Source organism: Augochlora pura, chromosome 3 (assembly GCF_028453695.1).
Source record: "Augochlora pura isolate Apur16 chromosome 3, APUR_v2.2.1, whole genome shotgun sequence".
In the NCBI taxonomy this organism is placed as follows: Eukaryota; Metazoa; Arthropoda; class Insecta; order Hymenoptera; family Halictidae; genus Augochlora; species Augochlora pura.
The window spans coordinates 29,918,697-29,935,641 of record NC_135774.1 but is presented as its reverse complement, the minus strand read 5'-3'; the positions used below and the strand labels follow the sequence as shown (position 1 = coordinate 29,935,641).

The following is a 16,945-nucleotide window of genomic DNA, read 5'->3' as shown; positions in this document are numbered from 1 at the left end:
GTTTGAGTTTGACTGTGCATGTACACGTCTACTTTGAATCGTTTCTCTGCGAGAGGTAAGTGCGTTGGTGTGTAGCGCCGTCGTCGCGACGGATTCTCTCGTTTTGTCCCGCTCGCCGTGGGAGAGCGGGGAAACAATTTGAATTCGAGAGCTGGTTCTCAATTTTCGATCTTGCCTTATCCTCTTTGAGACCGATGATGTCGACGGGGACACACGTCACACACCGGGCTGTGTATGTATCGGCTTCCGGGCGGAGCGTTTCAGTTCTCGTTTTTATCTAACTTGTTTTGTTCTCTGTTCTCTTTTCTTTTTTTTTACTTTTCGTTTTCGTTTTCACGTATAAAACGCTTCTTTATTGCGATACTGTACTATTTTTCCGACAATGTTCCTGCATGACGCTTCTGGTCATCGTATACCGCCTTACGACGACGTTAAATACGTTTACTTTTACATGGACAACCGACACTGTTACAAACACAGAGACACACGCAATACAAACACAGTAGTGAAACGCCTCTCGACGAAATCTTGTTGTTGCATATATATTCTCTATATATATACATGTATCGGTCGCGTTCCATACCAGAGAACAATAATTATCGTCACGAATATATATATCTTCGGTTCAGAGTGGGAAAGGGGGGGGAGAGAGAGCTAGAGAGAGAGAGGGAGAACGAGACACACTCGATGCAAAATATCGGAGAACGACTTTCCTCGAGAGGATATCGTTTGCCAAAAATATTCATTTCGTAACCGAAAAATGTTTCTTCCCCGCCTGTGTCGCGGTGTGCAGAAAACGCTAGAAAGGACTCTTCTTAACAGGTGGACGACAAGGAACTGTCCGGTGCGGAAGAGGAGAAAGAAGTCGAGAAGGCGCTGCTGAAGCCGTTGTTGTCGTTCGAAGATCTCGTCAGATTCTCCGCCCTCGAAGGCGGCGGCGGTGACTCCCTGAGGAGTCTGCTGCAGCGGGGACAGGAAACGGGAACGGAATGGCCAGGCCTGGAACACGCGAACATCGGCCCGTACATTCAGAAGATGCTCGCGGCGGCTGCACCGTTCAAAGGTGAGAATATTCGAGCAGGTACGTCGCTCTGCTATCAACGGTCAAAAGCGACGACGAAACGATTCGTTTTGGGACCGGAGTATTCGAAGGGAATAATTCTGTCCGCGTGTACAACGCGGCCGTCGGTGCCGGTCTGCCGGGGATTTGGGTTGCTCCGGATAGACGGCAGACCGTTTCGTTCGCTGACTGGGCAGTCGGCCTATGCTTAGGGCCGAGACGAAAGTCGAAAAGTGTATTACGAGAGCCGCTAGGTCTTCGGAAATCGATAGAAGCCAGGCCCCGGTCGACGGGTCGGTGACACTTTTTCCACCTTCTGAGCGGAACTTGGCTCTAAGTAGCTTAAACAGTTCTCGGGGGGCTAATCCGGGATTAAGACAAATGCCTGGTAGGCGCGAAGCAGGGCCAGGGGGGGGTGGACGAGAGGGCTAGGAATCGCAGGAATCGAGGAAACCGTGTTTCTTCCTGTCGCAGGCATGGAGACCCAGGACTACCGTATCCCGGAGGTGATGAGGAGGCTGATGAGCGAGGACAAGAGGCTAAACAAGAGCGTAAACGGGGACCAGTCGCAGCCGTGTCATCAGCAGTTTCATCACCAGCAGTCGCATTCATCGCACTCGCAGTCGCAGACGTCGTCGCAGTCGCAATCGCAGTCGCAGTCGCAGCAGCAACAGCAGCAGCAACGGGGCCCGATCACCAACGACGACTTCAACCCGAACATCGAGGAGGAGGCGAGCGACAGCGCCCAGGGTCGCGCGATTCTAAAGATTCCGTCCTACAAGCCCGCGAGCACGCCGGGGTGTTCGAGCAAGAACGGGGAGCCGACCTCCGCGGCGTTCGCGCAGGGTTTCGCCACCGCGGCCTCCAGCCCGGGCCTCTTGGAGAGGGCCAGCCCGGCGTTCTCCGGCACCAGCAGCCCGACCAACTCGCTCGTGGGGAAGACGGTGGCCGTCAACTTCCGCGACGTGATCGCCAAGAGCATCAGCGTCAAGTTCCAGGAGGGCCAGCCGGTGCCGGCGGCCGCCGGACTGCCCGGTTGCCAGCCGAGCGGCGTCGTCCAGTCGCAGCAGCCGATCATGACGGACCCGAGCCCGTTCAAGCGGGGCCGGTACACGCCGCCGCAGCCCGCCAGCCAGCAGTCCCAGGCGCAGCAGAAGCCGCAGCAGTCCCAGGACGCCAACAAACCAAAACCAGCCACCGGCGGCAAGGGAACCAGACCGAAGCGCGGCAAGTACCGGAACTATGACAGGGACAGCCTGGTCGAGGCGGTCAGGGCGGTGCAGCGCGGCGAGATGAGCGTGCATCGCGCGGGCAGCTACTACGGAGTGCCACACTCCACCCTCGAGTACAAAGTCAAGGAACGACACCTCATGAGGCCAAGGAAGAGGTACGATAATCCCCCTTCGCATCTCCCTCTCTCTCTCTCTCTCTCTCTCCCGTAGAGTCGCTCCTGGGGTTCGTTAACGAGCTGTCGGTTGCATTTCAGGGACCAGAAGCAGACGGACGACAAGACGAAGGAGACGGCGGTGGCGGCTGCGGCGGCTGCGGCCGCGAACATGCGACCCGGCACCGCGGACAAGAAGCCGCAACTGAAGCCGCAGAAACCGTTTACCCCGCCAGCGGGCATCGCGGGTCCGAACGGTCTGAAGATGCCGACGTTCATGGAGGGCATGCCTCACCTGCCGTTCGGGCCGTTCAACTTTTGGAACCCGACGCCGTTCATGCCGTCGCCGTTTATGGCGGGCGCGCCAAACGTGCCGACGATTCTGCCGGAGCAGTACTTCGCCACCAGCAGGATGCGGGGGCTGCAGGAACAGCAGAGGAGCGCGGCGATGGTGCAGCAACAGCAGCAGCAGCATCCTCAGAGGGATAGGGACGGGATCGGCGCGTCGACGGCCACCACCGAGTCGTCGCCGGGAACCTCGAACGCCCGGAGCACGCCGATGTCGAAGGCTGCGCGAGAGACGACCGAGGGAATTTACGACGGCTCGGCGGCGAACGGCAGTTTCCTCGACAGTTTGATCAGGTCGAGCCTCGAGACGGGAATCCCAAGGGACCAGAGGGCGATCACCGAGACGAGGAGCAGTCAGCAGCAGTCGTCGTCGCAGCAGCAGCTCCCGGAGACGATGAGGAGTAAAGCGTTGATCGACCAGCTGTGCAGAAACTCGAAGCGAACCCCGGGGCCACGGCTGGCCCAGGACAGCAGCGAGGACGAGAGCTACAGGGGACCATCGGCGACGGGGAGGCCGGTCCCGGAGAGGCCGGAACGCGTTCCCACCGTCGACCTCAGCCCGTCACCGTCGGACCGGTGTCGCGGCGACGACGCCAGCGACCGGCTCGCATCGCCGCCCACGCCGCTCTCGGTCTCCAGGGCCGGGAGCAGGGACGAGGACAGCGCCCGCAGCAGCAGCAGGGAGCGCGAGGTCCACAACGGCGGACAGGAGGATCGCGACCGAAAGACACTGACGACCGCCCAGCAGTCGCAGTCGTCGCAACAATCCTCGCAGCAGTCGTCGCAGCAGCCGTCGCAGCAGCAGCTGAATCACTACCCGGACTTGCTCTATGCCGTATCAACTGACAAAAAAAGTGCCTGTGATAGTAAGCTTATAGTAGATCATTCGAGCCAGAAGACTCAGCAACAGCAGCAGCAGCAACAACAACAGCAGCAGCAGCAATCGACGCAACCGAAAGAGTTTGCTGCGGTGAGCGGACTGGTTGTGCAACTGCAGCGGGGCTACAACTCTGGGAGCAACAGATCCGGCGAGCAGACCAACAGCCAGCAGTCGGCGGAGCAACGCGGCCCCGTCATCGGTATGGAAGACACCGTCGAGCAGTAGAGGAAAGTCGGTATCGTTGATCAGTAAAACAAAAGTATAGAGTAAACGCGAGAGAAATACGAATGGCGATATGGTCCGTCGTATATACGCGCGTAGAAACGTATATATACGGTATTACAAAGCCGATTCCCGGCCGATGCTACGACGCGTTTCGCGTGGTCCTCGAGCGCCCAGAACCTCCGCGGAGGATGCTACTTGCCAGGTCGGGGCCGCCTCCTCGTGCTTTTTTTTTTGTTTCTCGCGATCGGCGCTGCGGTACCAACGATCGCTTAACGAACGCGGTAGGAACGTATAGGAACGATAGAAAAACGAATGAACGTGTACACGTACGAAAGAACGGACAGACGAACGAACGAAACGTATCGAACAAAGAACCGGAAATCGAGCGGAGCACGACACTTGGTCGGTTCGGCTATGAAAGCGAACGCGACCGTTTCAAGGTGAGGGGCGTGAATGGCAAGGCGCGTTCTCCGTGGGGCGTGCCACCGAGACCGAGGAACGCACGACACAGGAACGCGAAACGTGTCACGAAACGGTAGCAGCCCCGGATATCCTGACCCTGCCCTTTTGCATCGGAAGGTATATACCATGGTCCGTTTTGAACGTCGTCGCCCGAGACAAGTTCAAAACAGGAAACGATAAACGAGCACGAGGTATATAAGCTTAAACAAAAAAAATGAAACAAAAAGAACACGAGTAAACGAGAAATGAAAACGCGGTAAACGCTACCCACAGACAACCGAACCAACAAAACAAAAAAAATGAAAACAAAAAACCAACCAACCAAACGCCAACCACCCCGTGAACCCACTGCGATTCCATCAGTTACACGTATCCGGCAGTCGATCACCGTCCAGCTGACGGTGGGTCGCACCGGAAGGACACCCTTTCGACTATGGCTATATTTCGATTCGAAGAAAACGCGAGAAACGATGCGATGCTATTGTATCCGACATTCGCTCGTACACACAAACACGAAACATACACTAACACGCAACATACACTTTCTACACTTTACAGTACGGCGACGCGTAGACTGGTTCGACGACCACACACACGCAACACACGATTGTTACACACGACTACATAGAGAGATATACACATAGCGGCACACGCACACCCTACACCATCGGACACGGATGGTTCCGACAACCTCGGAGACACACGCGCCGATCGGGACGATCGACCGAGGCGAAACACCATGGGGAAAACCGGGGAAAACACGTGATATATATATATATATAGATAGAAATATATATATATATACACACACACACACATATACATACGAATGTATCGAGCAACACGTGAACAGACCGCGCGTGCACGCGTTTCCGTGGGGAGTGAGAATAGGGAAATCTAGGCAAGGGAGGAAGGAAACAGGAGCAACACGCGAACGAGCGCGCGCGCGCGCGGACGCGCGCTATTAGATTTCCGCGAGGGTTGCCATGAGGCCGACTACGCGCGCGAAAAACGTCGGCCACCTATGAAATCGACGATAGATGATAGACTTTTTCTCTGGGATCGTGCGAGCACCACGAGCAACGGAACAGATGAAAAAAGAAAAGAAAAAAAGTGAACGCCGACACGACGAGAATCGTAAACTACAAAGCAAACAAAATGATGAAAAAATGGAAATGAAAAACAGACAAACAACAGCCACATCAACAACAACAACAACAACAAAATAAAACAACAACAAGAACAACAACAACGTATTTTTTTCCTCTATCGATGTAAAACTACCTAAACAAAAAAAAATGCAAACTTATTACCTACACTATTAACATTACTTAACTCGTAAGGAGCAACATAATTATATAAGGAATGATATATTATATATATATATACATATATTTTTGGTCATTACGAACGTAAATGCGAAACGAGGAACGAGGCCAAGACTTTTGTTGGCGCGCGTAATAGGTGACGTTTTTTCATAAGGCGACAATATTTCTCTAATCTCGGTTATTTCGAGGCTGGCGTTCGAATAGAAACGCGTCCCACGTCTGATTAGGGTCGCGCACGTTAGACGGATTACAAAAGAAGGGGGGTATGATGTAGGGTCGGAGGGAGGAAGGTAGGAAGAAAGGAAGGAAGAAAAGTATTGAAGGAAGGAAGGAAGGAAACAAGCACGTTGTTGCTTCGGGTAAAATGATTGGGGTGGGGAGGGGGAGGGAGGGGGGGGAGGGGTTAAGAGAGAATCTTCGTCGATGAGAAAATTTCGAGATAAATTCGCGTCGCCTTTCTCTTGCAAACGAAACGAAACACAACGCTGAAACGAAACGAGAACGTAACGGAATGATTATGAAATAACTGATACTAGCAAAATAGCACAGGTCCCACACACTCGTCAAGCTTTGCATTTCCGATCCGTACAATAATAATAATCCTAATTCATCGACGAAGATCCATACGCGGTTCCGTAACGGGTGACCGTCGTCAGTGGAACCGAACGACGAACGACTAGGGAGGGCAAAATGAAAAAAATGGAAGCAGACACATATATTTATAAGGAATTTCGGGACGGGAGAGGGGATTGGGAGGGGATAAACAGAGAGGATTATACTGTGTAGACGCGCGCTTGCTCTCGACTACTCTCGGTTATTTGTCTTTTACCGAAGTGCTGAATATTTTCTTACGCGCGACGATTAACGAGCCCACGTTTTGATACGAACACAAATTTTCTATCGCGTTAGAGAAGAAAAAAAAAATGGGAAGCGGACCGATCGACGGCGGCATTCATAGAATACTTTCTTCGCGAGGAAAACTTACACCCGACGACACGCTGTTCCGTTTGCCGAAACACACCACGACTACGACCGCGCGGGACGCATTTTTTCGTTTTCCTCTTCGACTTTTTCGCGACACGATAAGACTCGACTCGACGAGACGAGACGCGACGCTCAAAGACGCGACGAGACGTGACAGGACAAATAAGGACGAGACTCGACGATCACCTTGGATCGGTCGGCCGTGCACGTTTTCCTCACGGCGACGAAGCCACGCGAACGGATCCAGGGAATCGTAGATCAGATGATCCCCGGTTGAGTCAAAGGATAATCTCTGCCGCCATCGTTCCCCAGAAAACCAAAAAAACGGTGTACAGGAGTAAAAACGTTCGCGAAGCGATTTCCGTCGGGGTGAGAGAGGTTCGAACGAGTTTCTACAAGCTTTTATCGATCGTTTCGACGACGACGACGACGACAAACGACGTTTTAGCATGTTCTCATAGGGTGTTCTCTAATTTGGAAGGATCGTGCCGCATTCGCATCGCATAGCATCGTATTCGCATAGTATTCGCATCGTATTCGCATATAGTGTCGCATTTCATCGGGATCTCGGAAATCAAAATAGACGACGGAGCGTGTATCGAGCGACCACCGAGGTTACAGAACAAAACCAAAAGGATAAGAAAAAAAAAATAGTAAAATGAAGAACGCCAGTCCCTCCTCTTTTGACTAATTTTTTCGCAAAGGTTTATCAGGTGAGCGTCGTGCGCGCGACTATCGAGGTATCTTCTCGTGGTTTTTCGATTAGAGGATTCGTTCGTTCGACAGGAGATCCTTGACTAGGTTGAACACGTCGTTTCGCTAGGCACGATGATAGTAGTTGAACAAGGGCGGCTGGACCAAGACGAAAAATCGACGGACAGGCGGATACGGGAGTCGGGACCGCGTTCTCGCGCCCGGGTTCCTCGTACTCGCTTCGAGGTACCCCGCGCGGGTCTCGGTTGTCGAGGGACAAACCACCCCCCGACCGCGTCCGTCTCGTCGGCGTGACGCGCGGGTTAGAATTCCGTCGCGACGGATCTCACACGACTTTTTCCTCCGTCTTTCTCTCGACGCGCCGGGGAGGACACCGTTTACGGTTCGGTCGTAGAACACGCCAGGAGCAAGGACAAACGGAAAACGGGACAAAGGGAAACGAAGGATGGAAATAGGATTTATATCCACACACGCACTTGTGTCACGACTCTCTTTAAAATAAAGTAACGACTGAAAGACTCTAGGCTGTACATAAACTATAAGGCATGTATGTTCGGTGTTTAAAAAAAAAAAAATATGCAAAAATTCCTTATTAACGCCAAAAAAAAATTATACCTTACTCGACAAAAAAAGTAAATCGTGTAAGCAAGGCTACTATCTCGGTGTTTTTTGGAAACTAAACTTAAAAAAATTTATCCCACCCCCCTCTAAACTTAAAGCAAAAAAACCGTGAATTAAATAAGAGGTGTGCGAAAACTCTCTTCTTAAAAGTGGCGAGGAAGATGCGGAAGGGTGTGAAACACGCGCGCGCGCGCGCACCCACGCGCGAGAAGCGCGTCGGGTTTTAGAACACAGAGAAGAGGACGAGGACGATGGAGAGGATATGAAAAAAGCGTAATAAGATAAACAAAAAAGTTATTGAGTGTAAACGTTAAGGTCTCCTTAGGGTTAACGAAAGACGCAAGCGAGGATAATGTGGAAAAAATAGAAGAAGAGATGAAACGACGTATAAAGAGGTAAAAAGAAAGAAAAGAGATAAGACGAAGAAGAACTTGGAATTACAAGCTGACAAACGCGGAGAAACGCAAGCGAGAATATAAGAGATGAAGCAAGCAGCAGAAGCAGCAGCACTAATCATGATTGTGTGTAAAACGTAAATTTAAACCTTCCTTCTACCCTGTGTCCACCAAAAGTCACTCTCCCCCCGCCCCCCCACCACCGTCTCCCTTCCCACCACCCCCTTTCTAATCGCTCACCGACCGACCACCCGCTTCGCAAACTCGTCAAAGTGTAAATCGTGTTCGGTGTGACCTTAAAACTACTCGATACCTCGAATTAAAACAAAAAAAAAAACAAAACAAAGAAACAAAACAAAACATACAAAAGAGATGAAATTAAGAAGAAGAAGAAGAAGAAGCGAAAGTTACGAGAAAGATTAAAGGATACCTTTTTTCTAAACGTTCACCAGGCACCAAAAAACACAAGAAGAAAGGTACATAAAAATGATATTTCTTACACTCGTTCCAATCACTATACCCGAGCCCTATCCCCTGTCCAGCCACCCCCCCCCCCCCCCCCCCACGAGCCTTTCCCGAATTCTCGCGGACCACCTTCTGATCGGCCCCCGAACCCAAAACTCGCGAGATCCAACTTTTTCACCGAGACACACACACACATATATACCCCGAGGACGAATGGAGAAAACAGGCAGAAAAGAGCATGATAAATATGCCCGACATCCCCACCCACCCGCCCAACCCCCCGCCCCCCACGCCCCATTACGAAAAGATTTATCGTTAGATGTGAAAAAATGAATATTTATCGTGCGGATGATTGTAAAACGTGCGTACACACTATGATTGTCGTTAATTCAATTACGGTTACGAAGGTATACGTCGCGACGTTCGATTCACGTTCTCCGATTCGGGCGTCGGTTTTCCCGTCACCGCCGACCCTGATCAATCCTCGGCACGCCGTATTGTCGCGTTCCTTCGCGAACGGGCGATGAAAAAGGGAGAAGAAGAAGAAGAAGAAGAAGAGGGAAGAGGAAGGCAGAGAAGACGATGGTAAACACGTGTCCTCTAAACGTCACGATTCGGAAAGCAGATCGGCGAGCCTCGTCGTTTGAAATTCGGAATTCGTTTTTAAATGAAAGAAACATTCAGAAATTCGGTAAAAAATATATATATCTGGTATTGTTCTAAATTCTCGTCCGTGAGACACGGACTCGTCGATTCGCAAAACGCACAAATGAGATTCTTCTTTCGGGCACGCGAGAGTGAAAGGAAAGCTGACGGGTTGGGGGTACGCGGCGACGACAGAGGCGATCGGCAACCGCGGAAAATATTCGTTGCCGCGAGAAACAGCTACGAGTCTCGTCCGCGGTTCGCTTTCGAACGGGACGATTGGATCGCGACAATTGGGACGATCGGCGCTAACGGCGTAATTAACGAGGCTGCCGTGTAACGATTTACCGGTGACACACAGTCGCGTGTCAACGTGTCTGCCGGCCGGCATCTCTCAGACGGTCGTTGAGACCGAGTAATTGTGTCGTTTGATTTGGAGAGAGGGGCGCGCGTGGGAAACTCGGGCAACGATTTTCCCCCCCTCCCCTACCGGCGAATCGAAAACACCGATATCGGCGAGCGAGGCAATGAGAAACCTGTCCATTGGTTTACCGTTAGTACGTTCTAGGAAAATTATCCCCGGGAGTTGTCCGAAATTAGATCGTTCGCGTTTTCTGTTCGCCGCTGGGAGGTGGGCGCGCGGTCACGTGGCAGACACCGTTGCGGACGCGACTGTAGGGAAAGTGTCGATTTTCGTTTTTCCTTTTTCCGGGGGAGACGACGGGACCGGGACGCGAAACCGTGGACCGCGCGAGCATATATCGAACCGCAGAAAACGCGGTCGCCGAATCAGAAATCCGTTCTCTCCAAAAAATTCATCGTCGCCGCATGGCCGCCGGGTCAGAGTGTTTTTCTCGTTCGCGGGCTTCCGGTCGTCTCCCTCCATGTCGCGGGCGATACGCTGAAACGATCCGGCGAGAGACGGATTGGTCGAAAAGATTAAAAAAAAAAAAACACACGGGGAGGAGAAGAAATCTTTAAGAATTAAAAGAAGATATATTATATTAAAATATCTGTGATGTAAAAAGTAACAAAATTTTGATGTATATTTTTCACAAATTATTGTAACCAGCTAGTGTATATGTATAAGATTACGGATATAAAAAGATGAAGAAAAATACTATTGTAATTACGGTGTGTGGAGACAAAATGATTGAGTAAGAGAGAGAGAGAGAGAGTGAGAGAGGGAGAGAAAGAAAGTGCGAGAGAGAGAGAGAGAGAGCGAATTGAAAGCCAACAAGCAAACAAAGGAAACAAAATATGGGAGAATAGCGAGATCGCGAGATTACGTTTTATCCACACCGGTGGTCAGACGGGACCAAGATGGCGGGTGTCGCTCGGAAAGTCGGGCCCAATGATTCCTGTTTTCGCTCTAACTGCGCGCTGTTTCGTCTCGATTAATTTCAAATACGATCGTCGTCTGTAACGGAGGAAGACAAAGAATTTCTATATCGTCGGTACCCTCGTCCTCCTCTTTCGAAAAAAATCTGTAAATAAATCTCGGCACGCGCGCGCGCGCGCGTCGCCAACGCTTTTTCTCGCGAGTTTCGATCCTCCGCGCTTATTCACTTCCTGGCCTCTGCGCGATCCAACCACCGTTCGTTGATTGTCGATTTCGTTTTCGTCCGCGCGTGCACCAGCTCTCTCTCTCTCTCTCTCTCCGTCGGCTCTCGCGTCCTTCCGACGGCGTCGAAACGACGACAAGAGAGAGAGAGAGAGAGAGAGCGGTTTCCGGGCGCGTCGAGCACCCCGAAGAAGAAAAACTGGAAGATTTGGTCCGATTTGGCCCTGAAACGGCTCAATATCAGCTACCTCACAAAGTATCGTCACGTTTGGTACGGTTCGAAGCAAAAGGGGGGGAGGGACTGTTCGCGTGTCCCGTCCGCGAGAGGAAATTGGATGGCCGTCCAGCCACGATCGAACGCTCGCCGGAAACGTTCCTATCGTTTTCGAGTTACGACGCTGCGAGCTCTCGCCTCTTATTGAAAACTGACCGGTGTCCTCGATAAAATCGTTCGGTCGTCATTGGCGTAAAACCAGAGAACCCGGCCCCGGGAGGCGCTTCCCTCGCGGCGGCGCGAACAGAAAAGGGAAGAAAAGAACCGCGCGGAAAAATTGAAAGAAAAAAAAAGGAAAACAAATGCCGGAGGAGCCCGAGTTCCGTTCACCGTCGAAACTGTTCAAGTTCCGTTCTGAATAACCGCGTCCGAACGTGTTGACTCTTGCGGACGGCCAACCATCGGTTTTTCGAGCAGCGAGCACACGCAAACTGCGGGGGAGGATGGGTTGTGTAGGATATCGCGTAGAAAATGGTCTAAACAGTTCCAAATTGTGCCTAAGTTTCGACGTTACGTTTTTACGACTCGCAAACAGAACGAACGACGTATGTGTGTAATTACGTAGCAGTAAACAGGAAGTTTAGTTCGATGCTGGGGGTTGTTCGTGTGAGAACGGGAAGGGAAGGGAGAGGAGAGGAGAGAGAGAGCCGGGCTGAGAAAAAAAAACAGAGAGGACAGGGACGGGGAAACGAGTTGGACGACCTTTAAGCGAAATTTAAAAAAAAAATGAAAAGAATGTGTATTACCTCCGTATACGTTCCAGGGCCATCCGGCCGCCATCTTGCGTTCATTTTTACGTTCCGTTTTGTCGAATAAGTGCAATTAGGTACACCGACACTGTACACCAAACACGACACAACAGTCACACACACACACACGGTACGGACACATGATGCGACACCCTTCACTAATTACACACGCCCATGTCGACTACACGGACACATACACGCACACACACACACACGCGGATACAACTATACACAGAGACACACACGCGTTATCAAACGTCGATGGAAAACGGAGAAAACGAACTGTTACGCGCTAGGTTACCGTTTTTTAAATTCTATTTTCAATTCACGCATTCTCGAATGTTGGGATTTTCGTGATCAACGAAGAGCTGGCCTGTCGTTCACATAGAATTACACGCTCCACGAACACACGTTCGCGCAGACACACGCACACACTCACTCACTCACAATTGAACACAACAGAAACGAACAAACGGACACGTACATAAAAAGGAAGACACGATATACACACGCACAGACACACACACACGTACATTGACAAGAAGCCGACGTCGCATCGACGATAAAATACGACACATCGTTTCGACCATACTCGAACGTTCGCGCGTGTATTCGAGGTGCCCATCCTCGTGGAGAAATTCTTCCGAAAGTATAAAGCATCGCATTAATCAAAAGCAACGTCGGCGTCGTGGCGCGGAAGACATTCGGCCGTAGGGAAGCTTAGCGAACGGGATCGATCGAGAAGCGAAAAGTTTCGGACGAAGAATCTGGCTAAACGGGGCGAGGTGAAAAAGAAGGGGGTGAAAAACGAGAGGAGCGGCGAGGAGAGCGGTGTAGAAGAGCGATAGCGAAAAAAACGACGACGAGCGCCCGAGCCGACGTTCAGACGTTCTTTAGACGTTCTTCGGACGTTCAGACCGCGCGACGGGGTCTCTCTTCTGCGATCCGTCGATCTAACTTGGTACCTAATTCTAATTGGCTTTAATAAGCTTGTAATTCGTAGGCTCTAGTCATGCAATGACTCTAAAACTGGGGGTAGCCGCGGCCCCCTGCGCGGGGGGCACGCGTGCTCGCGCGAGCTTCTCGCGAGCAGAATCGTGTACGCGCGATGGTATACGAGGACATGCGACAAAAAAAAAACTTACCGAATTGTGTTCAAACGGGGCGCGAGGCAAAAGCACCATTGTCGATTCGAGTCGATTCGACGTCCGGCTCTCGACACCGATATATAATAATATATATATCTATATTACTTGTAAAACGCGTGACCGCGTGGCTCGCGTGGCCGGCGGGCAGCGCGGAGCCCGCGTTCCTGGCCGCCGGTCACGCGCGAGAACGGAAGGATGATAGCTAGATAGGTAGATAGAGATATACGACGAAGATGAGAACTTCAATCGAAAGATTTGAGCGCGAGAATGGCACGAAAGACGGGGAAAAGCCGGTGCCCGACCACGCCTCCGACACGCTCGGCCGAGTCGCGGACTCTCCTCGTATTGCGACCGACACCGATTTCTTTGCAAAGCTCTCTCGCGACAGCTTTGGGGAACGAACGAGCTCTCTCGCTGTCACTCGTACACGACACCGCCGCCGTTGATTCTCTAACGATGCCTGCGGCGATCCGCGATGATCACAACGTTGTTTCGGTCACACACCTCGGCAAAACTCCGCGAATACGGGACGCCTCGGCTGCGATCGGCGCCGGCGGATCGGCAGCAGATCCTCTTCAGACGCTGTCGGACTCTCTTCGTTGAACTTTTATAAAATGTTTTATAACGTCGCTGCGCGATTCCGCCGCTCGTCCGACCGGCTGCGCTCCAAAGCCAGCACTCCGGTCGATCGCTTAAAATTCGATTTGGCCGCGGCAAGTTATCCGTGCCGCGCGCAGATTCGGCCCGCAAAAACGATACCCGTGTCCGTGTAAAGAAACAAAGACAAAAAAAGAAAAGAAAACGCTACTAAATCGATGCAAAGCGCGATCGCTGCACACTTTTCCGCGGGGCGGGGCGGCGCGCGTTCCACGCGAGCCGCGAGTGTCAACTCGGGTGAGAACGGAAAGCTCGTCGAGGTAAAAGGTATATACATATTGTATACGTATACATATTATTCGTCCATCAAAAGGTGATGTATTCTTTAAAGTACAATTACTTCTTGTTCCATACGCGAGTCGAAATTACTTTCATGTTCCTATCTCGAGGTTTAAGGAGCGAACACGTCGTCGGTCTTGTTCGCGGCTGAAGAGCGATGCGTCCTTGTCGGTCGCGGATCTCATTCTCCGCGAAGTATCGCGGCCGACGATCGGAGACGGTGTGTCCGGGCTTTCTCGCGGCACTGGCTAAGCCTAGGCGTTTCGACTAGTAGGGATTAGGTAAACAAAAAAACGGCGTTGGTACTACGTAGTTAGCACCGGTAGTACTCGTAGTTTGGCGCTTTAGTTGTTTGTATATCGTATTGTTTCGGTTCTCTTCGGTTTTCTACTTGTACCGTCGCCGTTGCGACAAGCCTGGCCTGGTCGAGAGCGAGCGCGGTCGCGCGTCGTCCCGCTCGATCATCAAAGCACGACCCTCCCCGACACGATCGCGCGCCCGTTGCGCGTCGATCACGATCGCACGAAACGATCGACCGGCGATCCGGCGTTTCTCGTCGCGTTGCCGCGGCGGTTTCGCGGGATCGCGACGAGAACCATCGATCGTATCGCCGAATAATTATCGTAATTAGAAACGTTCCGCGGCGCGTCGAAACGATTGGTTAATTCGGCTCGTTAACGAACCCCTCGAACGTCGCGCGTCGTCGGTGCGACGGAACGCGACGTGACGCGACGCGACCCGACCCGACGCGACTCGAAGCGGAGCGGTGCGGCGGTGGCCACGGTGCTTCAATCAAACCTGTCTATACCAAAATCACTCCGAAACGCACGCGCCGGAAATTCAAGGTACGACCAACTAGTTACGGACCAAGTACGCTGAACTGCCGGTGAATTAATCAAAAGACACGCGTCCGAGCGACGCGGGTTAACGTATGTATACGAGGGGAACTCTCTTTCTCTCTCCGCCGCCGGTTGGCTAACCCCCGCGAAACCGCGACCGCGACCGCCCTCTTTACAACCGCCCTTCGCGACTCTCGTCTACGACGCGTGCGGTGCGCGACCGGGAGAGCGCTCCAAAAACGCTCCAAAGGCGCTCCAGAGCTCGCCAGACCAGACCAGGCCGAACACCGCGGCGCGGCGGTGTTTTTTCGATACGCTGCAGAGTTTTTGAAAAGTTTAAAAGTGACCGATCGCGTGCGAAAATGGTTAAAATTAAGGAAAACGAAGAAACTATTGTGAATCCGAGCGATCGGATGATCCGAGGTAAAACAAAACAAAAAAAAAAAAAAGCAAACTCCCCCAATTTGCCCCCCGAATTCCTCCGCACCAAACGATCCCATATCGAACAGATATTATCGCCATCCATCCACACGAGCAGAACACCCCTCCGGAACAAAACCGTAATGGCAAACGCTCTTTGGGAATTCGCCCGCATTTCCGACCAAAACACACGCACACTCAGCCGACACTCAGCCAAAAATAAATAAATACCATGAATATACCAGAAAGTTCTATATCAAAAAAAAAAAAAAACAGTACACGCAGTCTGCTTTCTACATACAGCTCTACAACAATATTGCAGCCTCCCGATACCAGTCGTCTCCTTGCAGTTAATTGCGGGTCGCGCTCGCGACGGACGCCGCTCGAGAGACTCCGCAGAGAACAAGCGTTTAAAGGAGAAGGATGACGAACGAAGGGCGCGTCTCCCCGCTCGTGTCCGTCACCCCCGCGACTCGCGGAAGGGGTCACGCTAATGCGGGGAGGTAAACGGAGGGCCCGTCGAGGGAGTGGCCGCGAAGACAGCGAAAAGCCACCCTCGATCTCGCAGCGGCGTCGCAGAAATCGTCCGTTCCGCGATCCCGCGCGCGCGCCCGGGTTGCATACTCACCCGGGCCGCGACCAACAAATATACAACCGGCAACAACACACAAGCAGTAACAATAGACAACTCTCTCTCTGTCCGCGCGGGGGGCCGCGGTGGAACGCCGGGCCGCCCCAGCCGCGACAAGAACAGCCAACTAACAAAAATAAAATAAAATAATCTCTACATATTTCACATAATCCAGCAGTGATCAACGCGAATGCAGATGCCACGAAGAGCAATGCAAAACACAAAAAACAAAAAATATACAGGATCGCCGGCCGGTCAGCCCGCGCGATCACGGTGCCCCGTCGTCCGGCCGTGGTTTCGCGAAAAGTCGTCGAGTCGTCATCCGCGTGGAAGGTGTTTGTGTGTGTTGTCCGTCGTCCGTGTCCCTCCGTGACGGCCCGGGGTGGTCCACAGGGGGGACCGTGTAGGGGCGACGGGACCGTGATGGCCGGCGACGGGCGCCCGTCGCGCGACCGGCACCGCCGGCGAATGTCCCCTCAAATCAAAACCCGCAGTCAGCACAGAATATAAACGCTAAGTGCAGAGGAAACAAACTACTATATAATAAACAAAAGGTATATATATATTATATATATATATTATATATATATTATTAATTATTATTATTATTAAACATACATAAAAGAATATTATTAATAACAAGCAAAGAAGTACTATATTACTACTATTATTAATTATTATGATTCTTATTATAAATTTAATGAAACAATGATAACATTCCAACCATCAATGTGCCACACGACTTTTTATATGCTCTTAAAAACAAAACAAAATGGAGATGGAGAAAGGGGAACGCGAGGTTTTACGATAGAAAGAGCGCGTTTTGGTGATCGTCGGGAAGCAGCGCGGGCAGCGGCGTTCGCGTTCGCGTTC

General features: G+C 51.7%; 1 protein-coding gene across 3 annotated transcripts in view; it reads left to right on the top strand.

Annotated features, from left to right (window-relative positions):
• Window positions 1-15,743, top strand: part of Eip93f (Ecdysone-induced protein 93F) — a 41,329-nt gene extending 25,586 nt beyond the window's left edge. For all 3 annotated transcript variants that reach the window (XM_078197348.1, XM_078197347.1, XM_078197346.1), the window contains 3 exons: window positions 823-1,063; window positions 1,535-2,447; window positions 2,547-15,743. In XM_078197348.1, coding sequence (XP_078053474.1) covers window positions 823-1,063; window positions 1,535-2,447; window positions 2,547-3,897 — 2,505 coding nt within the window. In that variant the 3' untranslated portion in view covers window positions 3,898-15,743. The remainder of the gene's footprint in view (window positions 1-822; window positions 1,064-1,534; window positions 2,448-2,546) is intronic.
• Window positions 15,744-16,945: the final 1,202 nt, after the last annotated feature.